This window comes from Leucoraja erinacea, chromosome 8 (genome assembly GCF_028641065.1).
Source record: "Leucoraja erinacea ecotype New England chromosome 8, Leri_hhj_1, whole genome shotgun sequence".
Lineage (NCBI taxonomy): Eukaryota > Metazoa > Chordata > Chondrichthyes > Rajiformes > Rajidae > Leucoraja > Leucoraja erinaceus.
This window is the reverse complement of record NC_073384.1, coordinates 37,892,159-37,910,372: the sequence shown is the minus strand read 5'-3', so window position 1 is coordinate 37,910,372 and position 18,214 is coordinate 37,892,159. Positions and strand designations below refer to the sequence as shown.

The 18,214-nt window shown below is 45.4% G+C and overlaps 1 protein-coding gene across 4 annotated transcripts in view; it reads right to left on the bottom strand.

Annotated features, from left to right (window-relative positions):
• dop1a (DOP1 leucine zipper like protein A) overlaps window positions 1-18,214 on the bottom strand; it is a 98,428-nt gene that overhangs the window by 16,526 nt on the left and 63,688 nt on the right. For all 4 annotated transcript variants that reach the window (XM_055639496.1, XM_055639499.1, XM_055639498.1 and 1 more), the window contains 7 exons: window positions 12,384-12,557; window positions 10,718-10,843; window positions 8,275-8,409; window positions 6,954-7,009; window positions 5,955-6,059; window positions 3,128-3,194; window positions 2,864-3,008 (listed from right to left, as the gene is read on the bottom strand). In XM_055639496.1, coding sequence (XP_055495471.1) covers window positions 2,864-3,008; window positions 3,128-3,194; window positions 5,955-6,059; window positions 6,954-7,009; window positions 8,275-8,409; window positions 10,718-10,843; window positions 12,384-12,557 — 808 coding nt within the window. The remainder of the gene's footprint in view (window positions 1-2,863; window positions 3,009-3,127; window positions 3,195-5,954; window positions 6,060-6,953; window positions 7,010-8,274; window positions 8,410-10,717; window positions 10,844-12,383; window positions 12,558-18,214) is intronic.

The following is an 18,214-nucleotide window of genomic DNA, read 5'->3' as shown; positions in this document are numbered from 1 at the left end:
GCAGACATTGGACTTTGTCTTTGGAAATGATACACTACAATCCTGAAAACTATATTCTGCAATGTGGAGAATTAATCACATTCCGTTAATCAAAAATGCTGGAGAAACACAGCGGGTGAGGCAGCATCTATGTAGCAAAGGAAATAGGTGACGTTTCGGGTCGAGACCCTTCATCTATCTATGCTATATCTGAACTGTTTGGATGGCATGCAAAGCAAGGGTTTTCACATATCTTGGTACAGGTGACAATAATAAATCTAGACATTCATGTGTCTACAAGGCTGGCAACTAGTTGTCATTGACGATGATTATGAATTAATACCTCCCAACTAATGACAATTCACACGGGATGTCAACGAATATGCTCTTGAACAGTGTACAGTAGAGAGCACAGCCCTGGTTTGGCAACTTGAGCCCAGGAACAAAGAAAACTGCAAAAGTGTTGAACACTGGCAAGCCCATCACAGGTACTGATTACTGATCTCCCCACCATCAAAGGGATCGACAAGAGTCCCTGCCTCAAAAAGACAGCGAGCATCATCAGACACACCATCCTGGCCACTCTCTCATTTCACTCCTGCCTGAAAACTGTAACGTCCAGGTTCTTACCAACAACCATCGGGCTATTAAATACTACAACCTCCAAATAAGCTCTGAATTACATAGACGGGGTTACTATTTGTTTTTTTATATACACTGAACTTTTTTGTTGGTGTTTATCGTGGGTTTTGCAGCCAACTATGTTTACATATCTGTTGTTACACAAAAAAGCTGGAGAAACTCAGCGGGTGCAGCAGCATCTATGGAGCGAAGGAAATAGGCAACGTTTCGGGCCGAGCGGAGGTGTTCGGCGAAACGATCGCCCAACCTCCGCTTGGTCTCACCGATATAGATCTGCTGACATCTAGAGCAGCGGACGCAATAGATGAGGTTGGAAGAGATGCAGGTAAACCTCTGTCGCACCTGGAACGATTGCTTGGGTCCTTGAACGGAGTCGAGGGGGGAGGTAAAGGGACAAGTGTTGCATCTCTTGCGGTTGCAAGGGAAAGTGCCCGGGGAGGGGGTGGACCGAGAGGGAAGGGAAGAATTGACAAGGGAGTTATGGAGGGAGCGGTCTTTGAGGAAGGCAGATATGGGGGGAGATGGGAAGATGTGGCGAGTAGTGGGGTCACGTTGGAGGTGGCGAAACTGACGGAGGATTACTTCTTGTATGTGACGGCTGGTGGGGTGAAAGGTGAGGACTAGGGGGACTCGGCCCTTGTTGCGAGTGCGGGGATGGGGAGAGAGAGCAGTGTTGCGGGGTATGGAAGAGACCCTGGTGCGAGCCTCATTTATGGTGGAGGAGGGGAACCCCCGTTCCCTGAATAGTGAGGACATTTCAGATGTCCTGGTGTGGAACGCCTCATCCGTGGAGCAGATGCGGCGTAGACGGAGGAATTGGGAGTAGGGGATGGAGTCCTTACAGGAAGCAGGGTGGGAAGAAGTGTAGTCCAGATGGCCATGGGAGTCAGTGGGTTTATAGTGTATGTCGGTTAGAAGTCTATCACCTGCAATGGAGATAGTGAGGTCAAGGAATGGTAGGGAAGTGTCGGAAATGGTCCAGGTGTATTTGAGTGCCGGATGGAAGTTAGTGGTGAAGTGGATGAAGTCAGTCAGTTGTGTGCGGGTGCAGGAGGTGGCACCAAAGCAGTCGTCGATGTAGCGGAGGTAGAGGTCGGGGATGGGGCCCTGGTATGTATTGAACAAAGATTGCTCGACGTAACCTACAAATAGGCAGGCATAGCTGGGGCCCATGCGTGTGCCCATAGCTACGCCTTGTATTTGGAGGAAGTGGGAGGAGTCGAACGTGAAGTTATTGAGGGTAAGGACCAGCTCCGCTAGGCGGAGGAGAGTGTCAGTGGCTGGGTATGGGTTGCTTCTCTGGTCGAGGAAGAACCGGAGGGTTGTGAGACCATCGTGGTGGGGGATGGAGGTGTATAGTGATTGGACGTCCATGGTGAAGATGAGGGGGTGAGGGCCTAGAGAATTGAATGCGCGGAGACGACGGAGAGTGTCTGAGGTGTCTTGAACATAGGTAGGGAGGGATTTAACCAAGGGTGATAGGATGGAGTCAAGGTATTTGGAAATGAGTTCGGTGGGGCACGAACAGGCGGAGACAATGGGTCTTCCGGGACAATATCTATATCGGTGAGACCAAGCAGAGGTTGGGCGATCGTTATTAGGTTGGGCGAGTTATTAGATCTATATCGGTGAGACCAAGCGGAGGTTGGGCGATCGTTTCGCCGAACACCTCCGCTCGGTCCGCAATAACCAAGCTGACCTCCCGGTGGCTCAGCACTTCAACTCCCCCTCCCACTCCGTCTCCGACCTCTCTGTCCTGGGTCTCCTCCATGGCCACAGCGAGCAGCACCGGAAAATTGGAGGAACAGCACCTCATATTCCGTTTGGGGAGTCTGCACCCCGGGGGCATGAACATCGAATTCTCCCAATTTTGTTAGTCCTTGCTGTCTCCTCCCCTTCCTCAGCCCCCCTGCTGTCTCCTCCCATCCCCCAGCCTTCTGGCTACTCCTCCTTTTCCCTTTCTTGTCCCCACCCCCCCCCCCCCCCGATCAGTCTGAAGAAGGGTTTCGGCCCGAAACGTTGCCTATTTCCTTCGCTCCATAGATGCTGCTGCACCCGCTGAGTTTCTCCAGCTTTTTTGTGTAACCTTCGATTCTCCAGCATCTGTAGTTCCCTCTTAAACACTTTACATATCTGTTGTTCTGCTGCAAGTAAGAATTTTATTGTTCTGTTTTGAGATACGTGACAAGGAAAGAACACTCTTGACTCTTGTCATTCTATGCGACCGTTCCGTTAATCGTACCTTCCACGTTTCTTTCCAGGCTGCTTCCTTCCACGAGGATTTGCGGAGAAGGCTTCACCTCCAGGTTCCTCCTGAGCCAGGTGGTCTGCTCCAGCGAGGACCCTGCGATGATCCCAATGGCCTCCACTATCTTGTGGGTGACATCCTAGGAAAACAAAGAGGCGCACTCAGGCCGTTAACCTCATGCAGGGGAACTCAGATGCACAAGGACAGTTCTGTCCATTAATTTAAAAACCATATTTACAATATATTGACCACTCTGACCTGGAGATCCCTTTGGTCTTTTTTGCTTTCCAGATTGGGGTTCTTCATGATGAACTCATTGAGCACTCTAAAGACGTCAAAGAACAAACTTGTATTAAAGAGACTCCTGCATGCTTGGCACATGCGAAATGTCACGTGCTCATTAACTGTTTCTTCATAATGTGCTTTTTAATTTATAGGCAAAGGAGCCAAGTCAAAATCCTATAAACAGTAAAGGGCCTGTCCCACCAGCACGCGATAGCATGCGTCTAGCGCGACCAAACGTGGTTGCTTGAGGCGTAAGGCCTCGCGGGGCCAGTCCCACTTCGATCAGCGGAGGTGTATGGAGTTGTGCGGGGCTCCAAAACTCTTGCACTGTCCGAAAATCCCGCGCGACAACGGCCTGTCGGCCCGCAGCCGCATTGAGGCCGTACGCAACGTCTTGACGGGCGTATGCAGCGTCTTGACGGCGTATGCAGCGTCTTGACGGCGTACGTCTAGTGCGTGCCGTTGCGTGATGACGTCACCGCCCGACGGCGTGCAATGTTCAAATTCAGCGGCCCGCCTCCTGCCCAGCTGATTGGTGAGTATGATGTCGGGATCAGCCCCAGACAACTCCATACGCCTCCGCGGTTGGAATTGGGACCAGCCCCGCGAGGCCGTACGCCTCAAGCCACCACGTTTGGTCGCGCTAGATGCATGCAATCGCATGCTGGTGGGACAGGCCCTTAATGCAAATAACCTGCTAATTGGCTGTGGTGTTATTGATTAAAGAGTAAATGGTTACCAACAGTTACACACAATGCCTATAATTGTCTCCATACAATGTATTTTTTGATGTTGCAAATCCCCTACCTCTTGGGTCAACTGGCTACTTTACCTCTACAAATATAGACATTCAATAGAAAAAGATACAAAGTGCTGGAGTATCCCAGCAGGTCAGGCAGCATCGCTGTAGAACATGGATTGGCAATGTTTCGGATTGAAGAAGGATCACAACCTGAAACGTCACTGATCCATGTTTAAAGATGCTGCTTGACCTGCTGAGTTACTTTGTGTGGTTTCTTTTTTGCAAGACAACACCTGCAGCTCCTTGTTTCTCTATGCACTCGACTGCTTCGGCTGCAGATCATGAAACAACTTCAAAGAGCATTACCTCCATTTGAAACACCAAGCCCAATGAATTAATGACTAAAGAATCAAAATGGATTTGTGAGGCACGCGGTCATAGCGTGACAGTTGTACACACAGAAGAGGCCATTCAGCCCATCACGTCCATGTCGCCCATTGTACCTATCAACACTAATCCCATTTATCCACATTAGGTCCTTAGCCTTCTATGCCGTGGCAATTTAAGTAGTTAATTTTACTTTAGCTTAGAGATACAGCATGGAAGTAGGCCCCGTGGCCCACTGAGTTCATGCCAATCATTGATCATCCGTTCATACTAGTCCTATGTCATCCACTTTCTCATCCACTCCCTACACACCAGCGGCAATCTACAGAGAGCAATTAACCTACAAATCACAGATCTTTGGGTAACGGGAATACCTGGAGAAATCCCACATGGTTACAGGAAGATCGTGCAAACATATTTGTATAAGTGCTTCTTAAATGAAATGATGAAAAAAAAAAAATGAAATGATTCAATTTATTGTCATTGTCAGTGTACAGTACAGAGACAACGAAATGCATTTTTAGCATCTCCCTTGAAAGGGAGACACAGGGCGTCGCGGTGTGCCCGCGCCTGCCGCGGTGTGCCCGCGCCATGAGTATCAGCCTCCACCACCCACTCAGGCAGTGTGGACCATATTCCAGCAACCCCCAGACAGTTTGTTCTAAACTATACAATTATGGCTTGCAAATCTTTAGATGGGCATTGAGAACACAAGGAACCATATTTCAATGCAAGATTAACAACTTTATCATTCTTCACTTCACACTGGAGTTACAGATACCCGGATACTTTGACTTTTATTTTCTATCGCATCTTCTCTGTTGCTAAAGGATTGTGACTGGTGGACCTCCATCATATTTCATGACCCAAGTGGAGGCCAAGTAGTAGATCTCAGACCAACCCTGTTCTCCATATTTCCCTGCCACCTATACTCCCCCAGAGGCTTACTAGCAGCCCTCTGCGGTTGTACCACCAACCACCTGAACCAAGGATTGTCAATGGTTCAATTATACTTTATTGTCACCTACCTAGGTACAGCAAAATTCATTTTTTGCATACAATCCAGTAAAATCTTATTAAACACAAGCACAAAGTAAGTACAAGAGAGTAAGAATAGGCAACCATAGTTTGATTTAGTTTAGAGATACAGCATAGAAACAGGTCCTTCAGCCAACCGAGTCCGCGCCGACCACCAGTCACGGAGAACGTGCCACCTCTGCACACACAGCACCCTTAGTCAGGATCGATCCAGGTCTCTGGTGTGGGGAGGCAGCAGCTCTACTGCTACGCTGCCGTGCTGCCCTTAAACTGTATACCATGTATCCTTCAATTTTTAAACTTCTTAAAAATAAAGACTTAATCTAAAAACCTTTGGGCCAGATATGGTTGGTATTAGCGGCCCACTAAAACCAACATAAAGGTAGATTGAAATTCTCTGTTCTTCGGGCATAACAATATTTCCTGAACCTCTGTACCTACCACTTTAAAAGTTCCTTGAACAAATTCTTCGTTGAGTTTAGTTTGTCACGTGTACCTTGACATAGTGAAAAGCTTTTGTTGCGTGCTAACCAGTCAGCGGCAAGACAATACATGATTACGATCGAGCCATCCACAGTGTATAGATACAGGATAAAGGGAATAATGTGAATAACATTTAGTGCAAGATCTTACCCGAGGATGAGGAATTGTCCAGGAGGGGGTAGATAAAGTTGAACAGAGTCCTTCAGCAAGGTCAATAGTGACGGCCAGCTATCAACTAAAGTCTGTACTGGGATCCTGCAAAAGGGTAATACCTTTATGGTGCAGCCATCAGATAGTCACAGTCATCAAATGATATGGCACGGAAATGTGAGACGTATTTCCAATCTCACAATGTACCTTGATACAGTGAAAAGCTTTGGTTTGCATGCTATCCAATCAAATCAGATAATACTATACATAAACACTATCAAGCTAAACTCATGTACAAGTACATTAGGTAGAGCAAAGGGGAATATAGAGTGCATAGTTCTCAGCATTGTAGTGCACCGTTCCAAAGACAAAGTCTAATGTACGTTAGACTTTGGAGATACAGCGCGGAAACAGGCCCTTTGGCCCACTGAGTCCACGCCGACCAGCGATCATCCCTTACGCTAGCACTATTCCACACACTAGGGACAATTTACAATTTTAACCAATGCCAATTAATCTACAATCCTGTACGTCTTTCAAGTGCGGGAGGAGGAAACCAGAACACCCAGAGAAACCCCACACGGTCACAGGGAGAACCTACAGGCAGCACCCATAGGCAGGATCAAACCCTGGTCTCTGGCATTGTAAAGCAGCTGTATGTTCTCCCCGTGACATGCGTGGATTTTCGGTTTCCTCCCACACTCCAAATACTTCCAGGTATGTAGGTTAATTAGCTTGGTAAATGTAAAAATTGTCCCTAGTGGATGTAGGATAGTGTTAATATGCGGGGATCGCTGGTCAGCAAGGACCCGGTGGGCCTGGTTCCGTGCTGTATCTCTCAACTAAACTAAAAAACTAAACTATAGCTCAGGCCTTGCTCGAGTAGTGGCAACATACTTGTAAATCTTCTCTGCACACTTCCCAGCTTACTTTAGCATATAGGGAAGATAAATCACCTGGTTATTAGGTATAAATGATCATATAATTGAAGCAGATTACCTTTGTACATATGCATAGAAAAACTGCAACATACAGACTTCCAGCGAGAGCTGTTTCTGGAACATAAGGAGCATGGAACAGTTATAAGATGCGCAAAGAAATTTAAACATCGTTTTTTGAATCACATTTACAAAGTAACCTTTGGTTTCCATTATATTTTGATTGATACATGTTATTACCATCCCTGCAGTCCTCTCTGGAGCTTCGCTGTACATATATGCACATCTCTACAGCCAGTTGAAAGCATGGGTCCAAAGAAAAGCAGTGCAGGAGGGAACAGGTTGTAAATTATCCATTACAATGGATCATTTAAAACCCATCTTGCCACCGTCTAAAACTCTTTCCCCAAAAAATATCCAAGTCCATCAATGCAGAGTCACTCTGAAGAGCTACAATGTGAAACTATTCAGAATACTTAGTCTTTAGTCTTAAGAGATACAGCGCGGAAACAGGCCCTTCGGCGTTCACCCCTTACACCAATCTAAACACACTAGGGACAATTTTTACAATTTCCAAAGCCAATTAACCTATAAACCTGTACGTCTATGGCGTGTAGGAGGAAATCGGAGAACCCGGGGAAAACCCATGTGGTCATGGGGAATTGTACACACTCTGTACAGACAGCACCCATTGTCAGGATGGAACCCGAGTCTCTGGCGCTGTAAGGCAGCAACTCTACCGCTGTGCCATTGTGCCACCCCAATTCCTAATGACACCACTGTTAATTTTGATCCCGAGGCAACCTCAGAATAATATCCCCATAGTTGACCAGCAGGCCTGTATGATGTGTACATTATTCACAAGTTGCTGGTATCACTACAGCACTTTGACCGAGATGGTATAACATGAGTAGGAGACTGGGCTAAGGGGTTAAATGGAATACATTGCCTCCACAGTGTATGTGGAGTCAACACAAAATACATGGATTACATACGACATAGAACCAAGGACCAATTATGGGAATCGAGAATCGAAGTACAAGTTATGGGGAGAAGGCAGAAAATGGAGAAAGATAGATCAGCTATGATTGAATGGCAGAGCAGACTTGATGGGCCGAATGATCTAATTCTGTTCCTATAATTTATGAAATCCATGTCATTTTGCTACGACTCCATATGTACTGTGGAGGTTGATGTATTTTGCCACACCTCTTGACCTCACCTCCTGCGTATTTTATACCATGGCTTAGTATTAGATATTTTCAACTGGGGGAAAATATTTTGTCTACCCCAGCTATGCCTCATACTTTTGTATGCTTCTATAAGTTGTACACCAATTAATTAATAATACATAATGCGAGTCATATATTTAATACACATACCTTCTCCTTGGCTGAGGTTGGAGGCTGTTTTAACACTTCCTTCACAGTCTGTATAACAGTCTCAGCTCTCATTACACTAATCGAGCGCACAAGTTCCACCAACAATAACTGCTCAGAACAGGGTACAGGAATAACCTTTAAAAAAAATTAAGTTGAAAATGTATTTAACATCCTGCGTGTTGACATAAATCAATATACAGAAAGTCAGCCTGTCACAACAGTGGTGATGTAGAAACAAGGAACTGCAGACGCTGTTTACAATAAAATAAATAAAGTGCTGGAGGAACTTAGCGGGTCAGGCAGAATCTGTGGAATTCATTGCAACAGAAGGCTGTGGAGGCCAAGTCAATGGATATTTTTAAAGCTTGATAGATTCTTGATTAATAAGGGCGTCAGGGGTTATGGGGAGAAGGCAGGAAAGTGGGGTTTACATGGAAAGATAGATCAGCCACGATTGAATGGTGGAGTAGACTTGATAGGCCAAATGGCCTAATTCTGTTCTGACAACTCATGAATTTATGAACATGAATAGGTGATTTTTATAGATAAAAGCATGGAAACTGACCCTTCGACCCAGCTAGTCCGTGCCGACCAACATAACTAGCACTATCTGACAAGCAGGGGTCATTTTACAGAAGCCAATTAACCTACAAACCTGCACGTCTTTGGAATGTGGGAGGAAACCAGAGAAACCATGCGTACAAACTCCACATAGACAGCACCCGATGTCAGGATTGTATGCAGGTCTCTGGCGCTGTAAGGCAGCAGCTCTACCTCTGAGCCACTGTGCCACCGTTGTTTCTTTGGTGATGTTTCGGGTCGGGACCCTTCTTTAGACTGTGTGACTCAATTTGACGAATGGTCCCGACCCGACACTTCACTTATCCATGTTATCCGGTGATGCTGCCTGAGCCGCTGAGTTACTTCAGCATTTTGTGTCTTAACAGTAGTGATAATGGCAATTGCTATCAACCAATACAGGCACGTTGCATTTTACGTTTATCCGGAAAAGCAGCGCGTAATTCACAAATTAAAGATATAAATTTAAATATTTAAATAGGCTTAAATGTGAGTGCATTATTTCAAAAATACATCACGTAAATTTGGTTTTAGTATTAATTAAACAAGCGTGTTATTTCAAAAATACATAAATTAAACACACGTCAGATGCAATGTGCCTGTGCTCATCTTATGACAGTAGGTGGTGGTACCTTTTAAAAGTTAAATGTCATTATTTTGTTTTCCAGCCACGTAACACATGTGTTAATGGTGTGATTTTGTCAACAAAAAAAAGCACTACTATCAAGTTTAATGCTCAGGAATCTGGGAGGCACTAAGATATGCAGTGCTTGTGAACTCGGACAAATATGAAATTTATTTAATCTTCAATGCTCTCACATAATTCAAAACTGAATTAAAGTCTGTAAAATTGTGCCCAGTGTACATTGCAGGGCAAACATTTTTATCCTAAGCGGCAAATTCCCTCTGGCTGAGTGACTGACCCAAAATCCTGTTGAACATAGGGTCCCAACCTGAAACATCACCTATCCATGTCCTCCAGTGATGCAGCCTGGCCCACTGAGCTACTTCAGCACTTTGTGTTCTATCCTTTTTAGCTGCTGAGTGTTATGCATTTTGCCATTTACTTTACTTTAAACTTTAGAGATACAGTGTGCAAACAGACCCTTCGGCCCATCAAGTCCACGCTGACCAGAAATCACACCGTACACAAGCACTATCCAATACACGAGGGACAAATTACAATTTACAGAAGCCAATTAACCTATAAACCTGTACGTCTTTGTAGTGTGGAAGGAAACCAGAGAAACCCCGCACGGTCACAGGGAGAACGTACAAACGCTGTGCAGACAGCATCCACAGTTTAGATCGAACCAGGATCTCTGGCACTGTAAGGCAACAACTCTACAACTGTTCACAAGGAATTCTCCAGAATCAGTGAAGCAACGAAGAAGATGATGATGCTAGAATCCTGAGCAAAACACAAAGTACTGGAGGAACTGGTTTGGAGCCTTCTTCAGACTGATCTACAAACAATGAAGGGAAGTTAGACAAGTTTTTAGCGGCAATATTTTAAATACTTTCCATTAACCCATTAGGGTAATCTTCCAGATTAATTTGCTCAAGCTGCCCCATAAATGGGGCTTTTTTCCCCTGAGAGTGATACTTAAAAATCATTGAGGATAACGTCAGTGCAGATATTGAGAAACCATTCCCATTGGTGAGGGATCAAGGACTGGTGAGTGCAGGAGATTGGAAAAAGGATCAAAAAGTGACATTTGGAAGAATTTTTCTTACACTGATACAACATGAAACAGGCCCTTTGGCCCATCGAGTCCATGGCAACCATCGATCATCTGTTTACACTTGAAGATCCCCCCCCACACCCTGCTAGACACCAGAAACCAGCAGAGCGCAGTCCCACCTTGTTTCTGCTGGTATTTGAGTTCTCCCTTCTCTCATTCCAGACAAACGCAATAGCAGCCATGAAGTGTACGCCATGGTTCATAGAGATAGGACCAAGGAGCTCCAAGATCTGTTGCCGGAGACTCTAAATGGGATAGAAAGGACACGGACTTCATTGACAATGCAGGGAGACCATTCTCTGAGATAAAACCAGAGTTGAATTAACATTCACATTAATTATGAATGAATTAAAAATAAATGAATGAAGACATATGAATTAATGTTCATATTGCATTAAAAAAGCGAGCAGAAGTTACAAGATAGTCCTTTCATTTAATTTTCACACAATTGTATCATCTTTACAATTCAGCAAGATTGAATTTTGAAACATGCAAGATATACAGAAAATGCTGGAGTAACTCAGCAGGTTATTCAACAAGCATCTCTGAAGAAAAATAAAAGGTGACGTTTCAGGTCGGAAACTTTCTTCATACTGAATGAAGAGGTGGGGGCAGGGGAATAAACTGGAGGTGAGAAAAGGCCAGAACATGTTCTCTGGGGAAGAAGTGATAACAAGAGGGATGCAAGCACGCGACCAGTGGAACCGGAAGGACAACTAGTGTGGTGGAGGGGGGCAGGAGTTATTTGAAACAATCGAGAAATCAACGTTCACAGAGCTGAGTTGTAAGCTGCCCAAGCGGAATATGAGGTGCTGTTCCTCCAATTTGCGTATGACCTCACTCCTACAGTGAAGGAGACCCAGGACAGAAGGGTCAGTATGGGAATGGAAAGGGGAGTTTAAATGTTTGGCAACTGGTAGATTGCGTGGGCCAAGACAGACTGAGCGTAAACGTTCACTGAAACGATTGCCAATATATAGGAGCTCACACTGGGAACGTGGGTACAGTAAACACCCGTCAGCCTCTTAAGCTCGAGTTACATAGGCACTGTCGTAAACTGTGAATCAGTTTCTTCTGTCTCTGCTAAATTTGTATCAATCAAAGGCTGGATTTGGTCGCAAAAAACACCCTTGGTGGTTCTTGGGTAAATCTGACAACTGGTAACTGTACAGGAAATTGATGCCAGAGTTACCTTATACTTGTATCTCACTGACATGCTGGACACTCCGCTGAGTCTAGTGAAACAGAGTGGGGGGGATACACAGTGGATGGTATCCAAACACCCAAAGTAATTGGGATCAGTCTATCCAGTTACAAGTGGAGTTTCTACATTGTTGTGAACCACAATTATTGTCTTTTTATTCATGTTGTCATTACTTATTAAAGCTTTATAAAAAGATAGCCTTATAAGACCATAAGACACAGAAATATAGTGATGTCACTCGCAGCACGAGTAACAGCACGCAGACCCATTGTGACGTCATCAGCGAAAGACAGTTGTGTTTTAATTCAAGGTTTTGTCAGAGGCGGGGAACGTGTGGGGATTAAATAAGGTGCCGGACCATCAGTGGTGGACCAGTAATTTACTGTAGGAAGGAACTGCAGCAAGCAGTCATGCAGAATCTGGTTTAAACCGAAGATAGACACAAAAAGCTGGAGTAACTCAGCGAGTTTGACAGCGTCTCTGGAGAAAAGGAATAGGTGATGTGACGGTTCGAGACCCTTCTTATAGTCTGTAATTTAATGTATCAACTAAACAATGGGAACTTCCTGAACAGCACCCACCTTCGTGGAGCCCAGATTGATGGTAACAGCAGAGGCCACAGTGGTTCTCTCTGTTGAGTCCACTGCCTGTAGGACCCCCCACAGTAGGCTCACAGACGACATGATGGTGTACAGGATGAAAAGTATTCCATTACGTGCTTCAGTCAGGTACTTCTGGTCCACCGTGACCAAGAACTTAAAAGGAAAAGCAGGCAATTAACTTAAAAATCTTAAGCATAGTGTCAACCTCTTTCATTGTATTTCGGATATTCACAGTTATCTTGGATACTGCCTGCCTGCACTTGTCATGCTTTGATACCTCCAGAGGAAGAACTATTGAGGGTTAGAGGGTCTCAGTAGCAGGACAAATTTACATTGACCACACAAGGAATTGCAGATGCTGGAATCTTAAGAAAAACACAAAGTGCTGGAGGAACTCAGCGGGTCAGGCAGCATTTGTGGATGGAAATGGACAGAAGACAATTCGAGTCTGAGGAATTGTCCCGGCCCGAAATATAAGCCTTAAGTAGGGTCCCAATCTGAAATGAGAGTTTTTCATGTTCTTCAGAGATGCTGCCTGACCTGCTGAGTTACTCCAGCACCCTTGTGTTTTTATTAAAGTATTGATAATCGAGTTTTAATTGTACTATTATGTAATCTAAAGTCCTTACATAGAACAGTACACAAGAACATGGCCTTTGACCTACAATGTCTGTGCCAGACATGATGCCAAGTTAAACTACTCTCCTCTGCCTGCACGTGATCCATATCCATGTGCTTATCTAAAAGCCTCTTAAAAGATCAGGCAGCATCAGCAAAGATACAGCACTGAAACAGGCCCTTCGGCCCACCGAGTCCACGTCACAGGGGGACGTGCAAACCTCATACAGACAGCACCCGAGGTCAGGATCAAACTCGGGTGGTGCTGTGAGGCAGCAAATCTACTGCAGTGCCATTGTGTCATTATTATCAGATTTGATTGGATAGCAGGCAAACAGCAGCTTTGCAATGCATCTCAGTACACGTGACAATAATATACCTAAACGTAAAACCAAAGGTTCTCTCTGCGACCACGCACGTTTCCTCTGGGTGTTCCAGTTTCCTCCCACATCCCAAAGACGTGTGAGTTTGTAGGTTAATTGGCCTTTGTAATCGCCCCTGGTGTGTAGGGAGTGGATGCGAAAGAGGGATAACATAGAAGCAAGAGCCTTTGCATAACAGACTTTGTCTTCGCAGGCCTGGATAGAATTAATGTGGAGAGGATGTTTCCGCTAGTGGGAGAGTCTTGGACCAGAGGAAATAGTCTCAGAATAACAGGATGTATCTTTAGAAAGGAGATGAGGAGGAATTTCTTTAGTCAGAGCGTGGTCAATCTGTGGAATTCATTGCCACAGACGGCTGTGGAGGCCAAGTCAATGGATATGGTGGAGATTGACAGATTCTTGATTAGTACAGGTGTCAGGGGTTATGGGGAGAAAGCAGGAAAATGGGGTAGATTGATCAGCCATGAATGAATGGCGGAGTAGACTAGATGGGATGAATGGCCTAATTCTGCTCCAACAACCTGTGAACTTGGCACTCTGGTGAAAAGGTGACCAGAATACACTCAAATCGTTATCACTGCACTACATTGCATTAATCGATGGATGCAGCTCTTTGCAGTGGACTCATGCTCCAGTAACCTGACCTCCTAACTCGGCTTTCTGCTGCCTGTAACTCACCGAATTTCTCAATGCTGCCGCCTCTCCCTGTGTACATCTGGGGAGACAAAAGAGACGAAAGGGACAATAGCAGAAAAGTCGGATGAAAATGGAAGAGTGAGGAAAGAAACAGACAGTGGAGAGACAACAGCAGGAGATGAAGAGCCTGGCGAAAGGAAAAGAGATGGAGTTAGCAGGGAACGAATAGAGCATCATGTAAGTGACGTGAACATACAAGATAAATGGTAGGTCAGGAAAGGAGGAACGTTAGTGAAATAGTACAAGGACCCTCAGGAAACCTAAACTGGAGTTAGAGCAGTGCTCACTGTCTGGTTCGATGTCGGCTTGTTCAGGCCTGCCCTATAAGCACAGACAAGAGGTAAACTGTCCACCACCAACTACTCGTGAAAGCCTGGTTCAGACTCGTTCACACCTGATTCAGACCTCATTCAGGGCATGTCCCCCAACAACTATCACCAACTTCTACAGGTGTGCCGTAGAAAGCATTTTATCGGGATGCATCACAGCATGGTTTGGGAACAGCTCCACCCAAGACCACAAGAGATTAGAAAATTGTGGACGCAGCCCAGACTATCACGCGAACCAACCTTCTTTCCATTCACAATTCACGCTTCCTCAGCAAGGCCACCACCAGATTCAAGGGTGAATCTCACACCCAGTCACTCCCTCTTCTCCCCTCTCCCATCAGGCAAGAGGTACAGAAGTGTGAAAACGCCTGCTATCAGGCAATTGAACCATCCTATCAACAACTAGAGAGAGGCCCTGAGCTACTATCTACCTCATTGGAGATCCTCAAGCTATCTGTGATCAGACTTTACTGGACTTTCTCTTGCACCAAATATTATTGCCTTGAACATGTATCTGTACACTGTGAATGACTCGATTGTAATCATGTATAGTATTTCCGCAGACTGGATGGCATGCAACAAAAGCTTTTCACTGAACCTAGGTACACGTGCCAATAAACTAAACTATCTACTACTATTTGTGAAAGCCTGGATTTCGAGGGGAGTGGGCATTCCAGAATGAGAGCACTAACCTCTGGCTGATACCGACCGGCCAGTTCATACAGAATTCTTTTGAAAATTCAGAATCATAGAATTGTACAGAACAGTACTGGACCCTTTGGACTCACCTTGTCCGTGCCGACCATGATGCCCATCTATGCTAATGTATTTGCCCCCATTAAAACCCGTATCCCTCTTCAACTTTCTTATCCAAGTACCCCTTCAAATGCCTTTGAAATGTTGTAATTGTATCTACCTCTGGCAGGTACACATTCATTGGCGGGGGGGGAAGAGAGAGAACTATCCACCCTATCAATGCCCTTAACATTTTCAAACATCTCCAAGATCACCCCTCAGCCTTCTGCATTTGATTGAGAATAAACCCGGTCTATCCAATCTCTCCTTATAATTACAGTCCTCCATTCCGGGCGACATCCTGGTGAAAGAAACAAAGTGCTGACTCAGTGGGTCAGGCAGCATCACTGGAGAACATGGATAGGTGACGTGTCGAGTCGGGATTCTTTCTTCAGACTCTTTTTCCCGTCCCGAAACATCACCTATTAATATTCTCCAGAGATGCTGCCTGACCCACTGAGTTACTCCACCATTGTGTTTTTCTTTGGTATAAACCAGCATCTGCAATTCATTGTTCTAACATCGGGGTGAATCTCTTCTGCACTCTCTGTACTGCCACCACATCCTCCCTTTAATGTAATCATGTGGTACTCTACAATGATTTCTCCTCAACATTGGAGGAACCAAATGCAAATTGAGTGGGGTGACTGCTTTGAGGAACACCTCTGTTCAGCCAATGAGGCAATACCAACCTTCCCGTTTCCTGATACTTTGCTTTTCTATTGCATTCCCACTCGGGCCCATTGGTTTGTGGCCTCCTGTACCGGAACAAAGAGGTCCATTGCAAGCACCTCACCTCCTGTCTTTAGAGATACAGCGTGAAAAGAGACCCATCGGCCCATTGCGTCCCCACAAACCAGCAATCACCCCGTACGCTAGCACTATCCTGCACACGGTGGCAATTTACAATTTATAGCAGCCAATTAACCTGCAAACCTTTGGAATGTGGGTGGAAACCGGAGCACCAGTAGAAAACCCACGTGGTCACAGGGAAAACATACAAACTCTGTACAGACAGCACCCGTGGTTAGGATCGAACCCGGGTCTCTGGCGCTGTAAGGCAGCACCTCTACTGCTGTGCCACTGTGCCGCCTTGTCTGGGCATGTTGCAGCCTCTTGGACACATCTTTAGTTTCTACATCTTCAGGTAACCTGATTTCTCTGCATCAGTCATCCATGTGCACATAAACTGGAGCACCTTTTGAGGGGGTTAATCACCTACCTATTGGATCAGGGTAAGCTGGAATTCTGTCGGATAGAGTCAATTACTCGGGGGAAAACAACAGCAATAGGCAGTGTTAGTAACTACATTCAAACTCAGGGTTATATGGACTGAAACATTTTGAGAGATACCGCATGGAAACAGGCCATTCCAAGTCTGCACCAAGCATCGATCACCCATACCCGCTAGTTTAGTTTAGAGATACAGCGTGGAAACAGGCCCTTCAACCCACAGATTCCGTGCCTACTATCAATTCCCCATGCACTGGTTCTATCCTACACACTAGGGACAATTTAGAGAAGCCAATTAACCTATAAACCCACACCTCTTTGGAATGTGGGAGGAAACCGGAAAAACCGGAGGAAACCCATGCCGTCATAGGGAAAACGTGCAAACTCCACACAGACTGCACCAGAGGTCAGGATCAAACCTGGGTCTAGCAGTTGTGTCTCCCCCATTTCTTTCACAGACGCCACCTGACCCGCTGAGTTCCCCCAGAACATTGTGTTCTGCTATTCATTAGTTGTGGCTGCGACAAGTAATGAGATATATGAATTGAGGAATGTCATAGGATCACAGCACCATGCAGTGTAGAAAGTGATGCTTTCAGCTTACCGAGTACACAATAGCAATCAAGTTCCCGATTTTAATTTCCACACACTCCCATCAACTATCCCCAGATTCTACCACTCACTTGCACTCTAGAGGTGAACTAACCTACTGAAATGCATATCCTTAGGACTTTGGGAGGAAACCTGGGCAAGTTGTGTCGGCATGGGCAAGTTGGGTTGAAGGGCCTGTTTCTTTGCTGTATGTCTCTGTGACTCTAAAGTGCCGGAGGAACTCAGCAGGTCAAGCAGCATCTGGGAAGGGAATGGACTTCTTGAATCTGCAGAAAGGTCTCGACCAGAAATCTTGCCTGTCCATTCCCATCACAGATGCTGCCTGACCCTCTGAGGTCCTCTAGCACTTTATGTTTTGCACCACGGCATGGTGGCGTAGCGGTAGAGCTACTGCCTCACAGTGTCAGAGAACCGGGTTCGATCCTGACTACAGGTGCTGTCTGTACGGAGTTTGTACGTTTTCCCCGCGACCTGCGTGGATTTTCTCCGAGATCTTGAGTCTCCTCCCACACACAAAGACGTGTAGGTTTGTAGGTTAATTGGCTTGGTGTGAATGTAAAAATTGTCCCTAGTCTATGCAGGGTAGTGTTAATGTGCAAGGATTGCTAGTTGGTGCAGACTGGGTGGGCCCTGGGGCCTGTGTCCGCACTGTATCTCTCAACTAAAAACTAAACTGAGCAACCAGATGTTTAAATTAGGTTAAACAGTACACAGTAACGATTCAAAAATTATGGTGGAAGCATAACAATTAAACAAGCGAAAAGGAACGTACTCGGTTTGGAATTAGACTTTCCTTTGCATAAGGTATTCCTTTAATTCGCAAGTGGTACGTTGGAGCATACAAATGTAAGAATTATGTCATTAGACTCACGCAGTTGTGCTGTGAGTAACAGAACGCAATCAACAGTACAAAGCAAATCGGGCACCGCTCATAACAACTGGAACGTGGACTGGACTTGGAAAATGGCGCCAAGCATGAACCCTCTAGCATGCAGGCTCTGTAGAATATTTCTGTACAATTGCGAATCGGGGATGGTATGGCAATACTCTATTGGACTGTTTGTAAGAAATGAATTTCATTGTGAGTTTGCACTTTGCACATGTGGTAGTGAAGCACCATTGAAAGCAGCAACCTGCAGAAGCG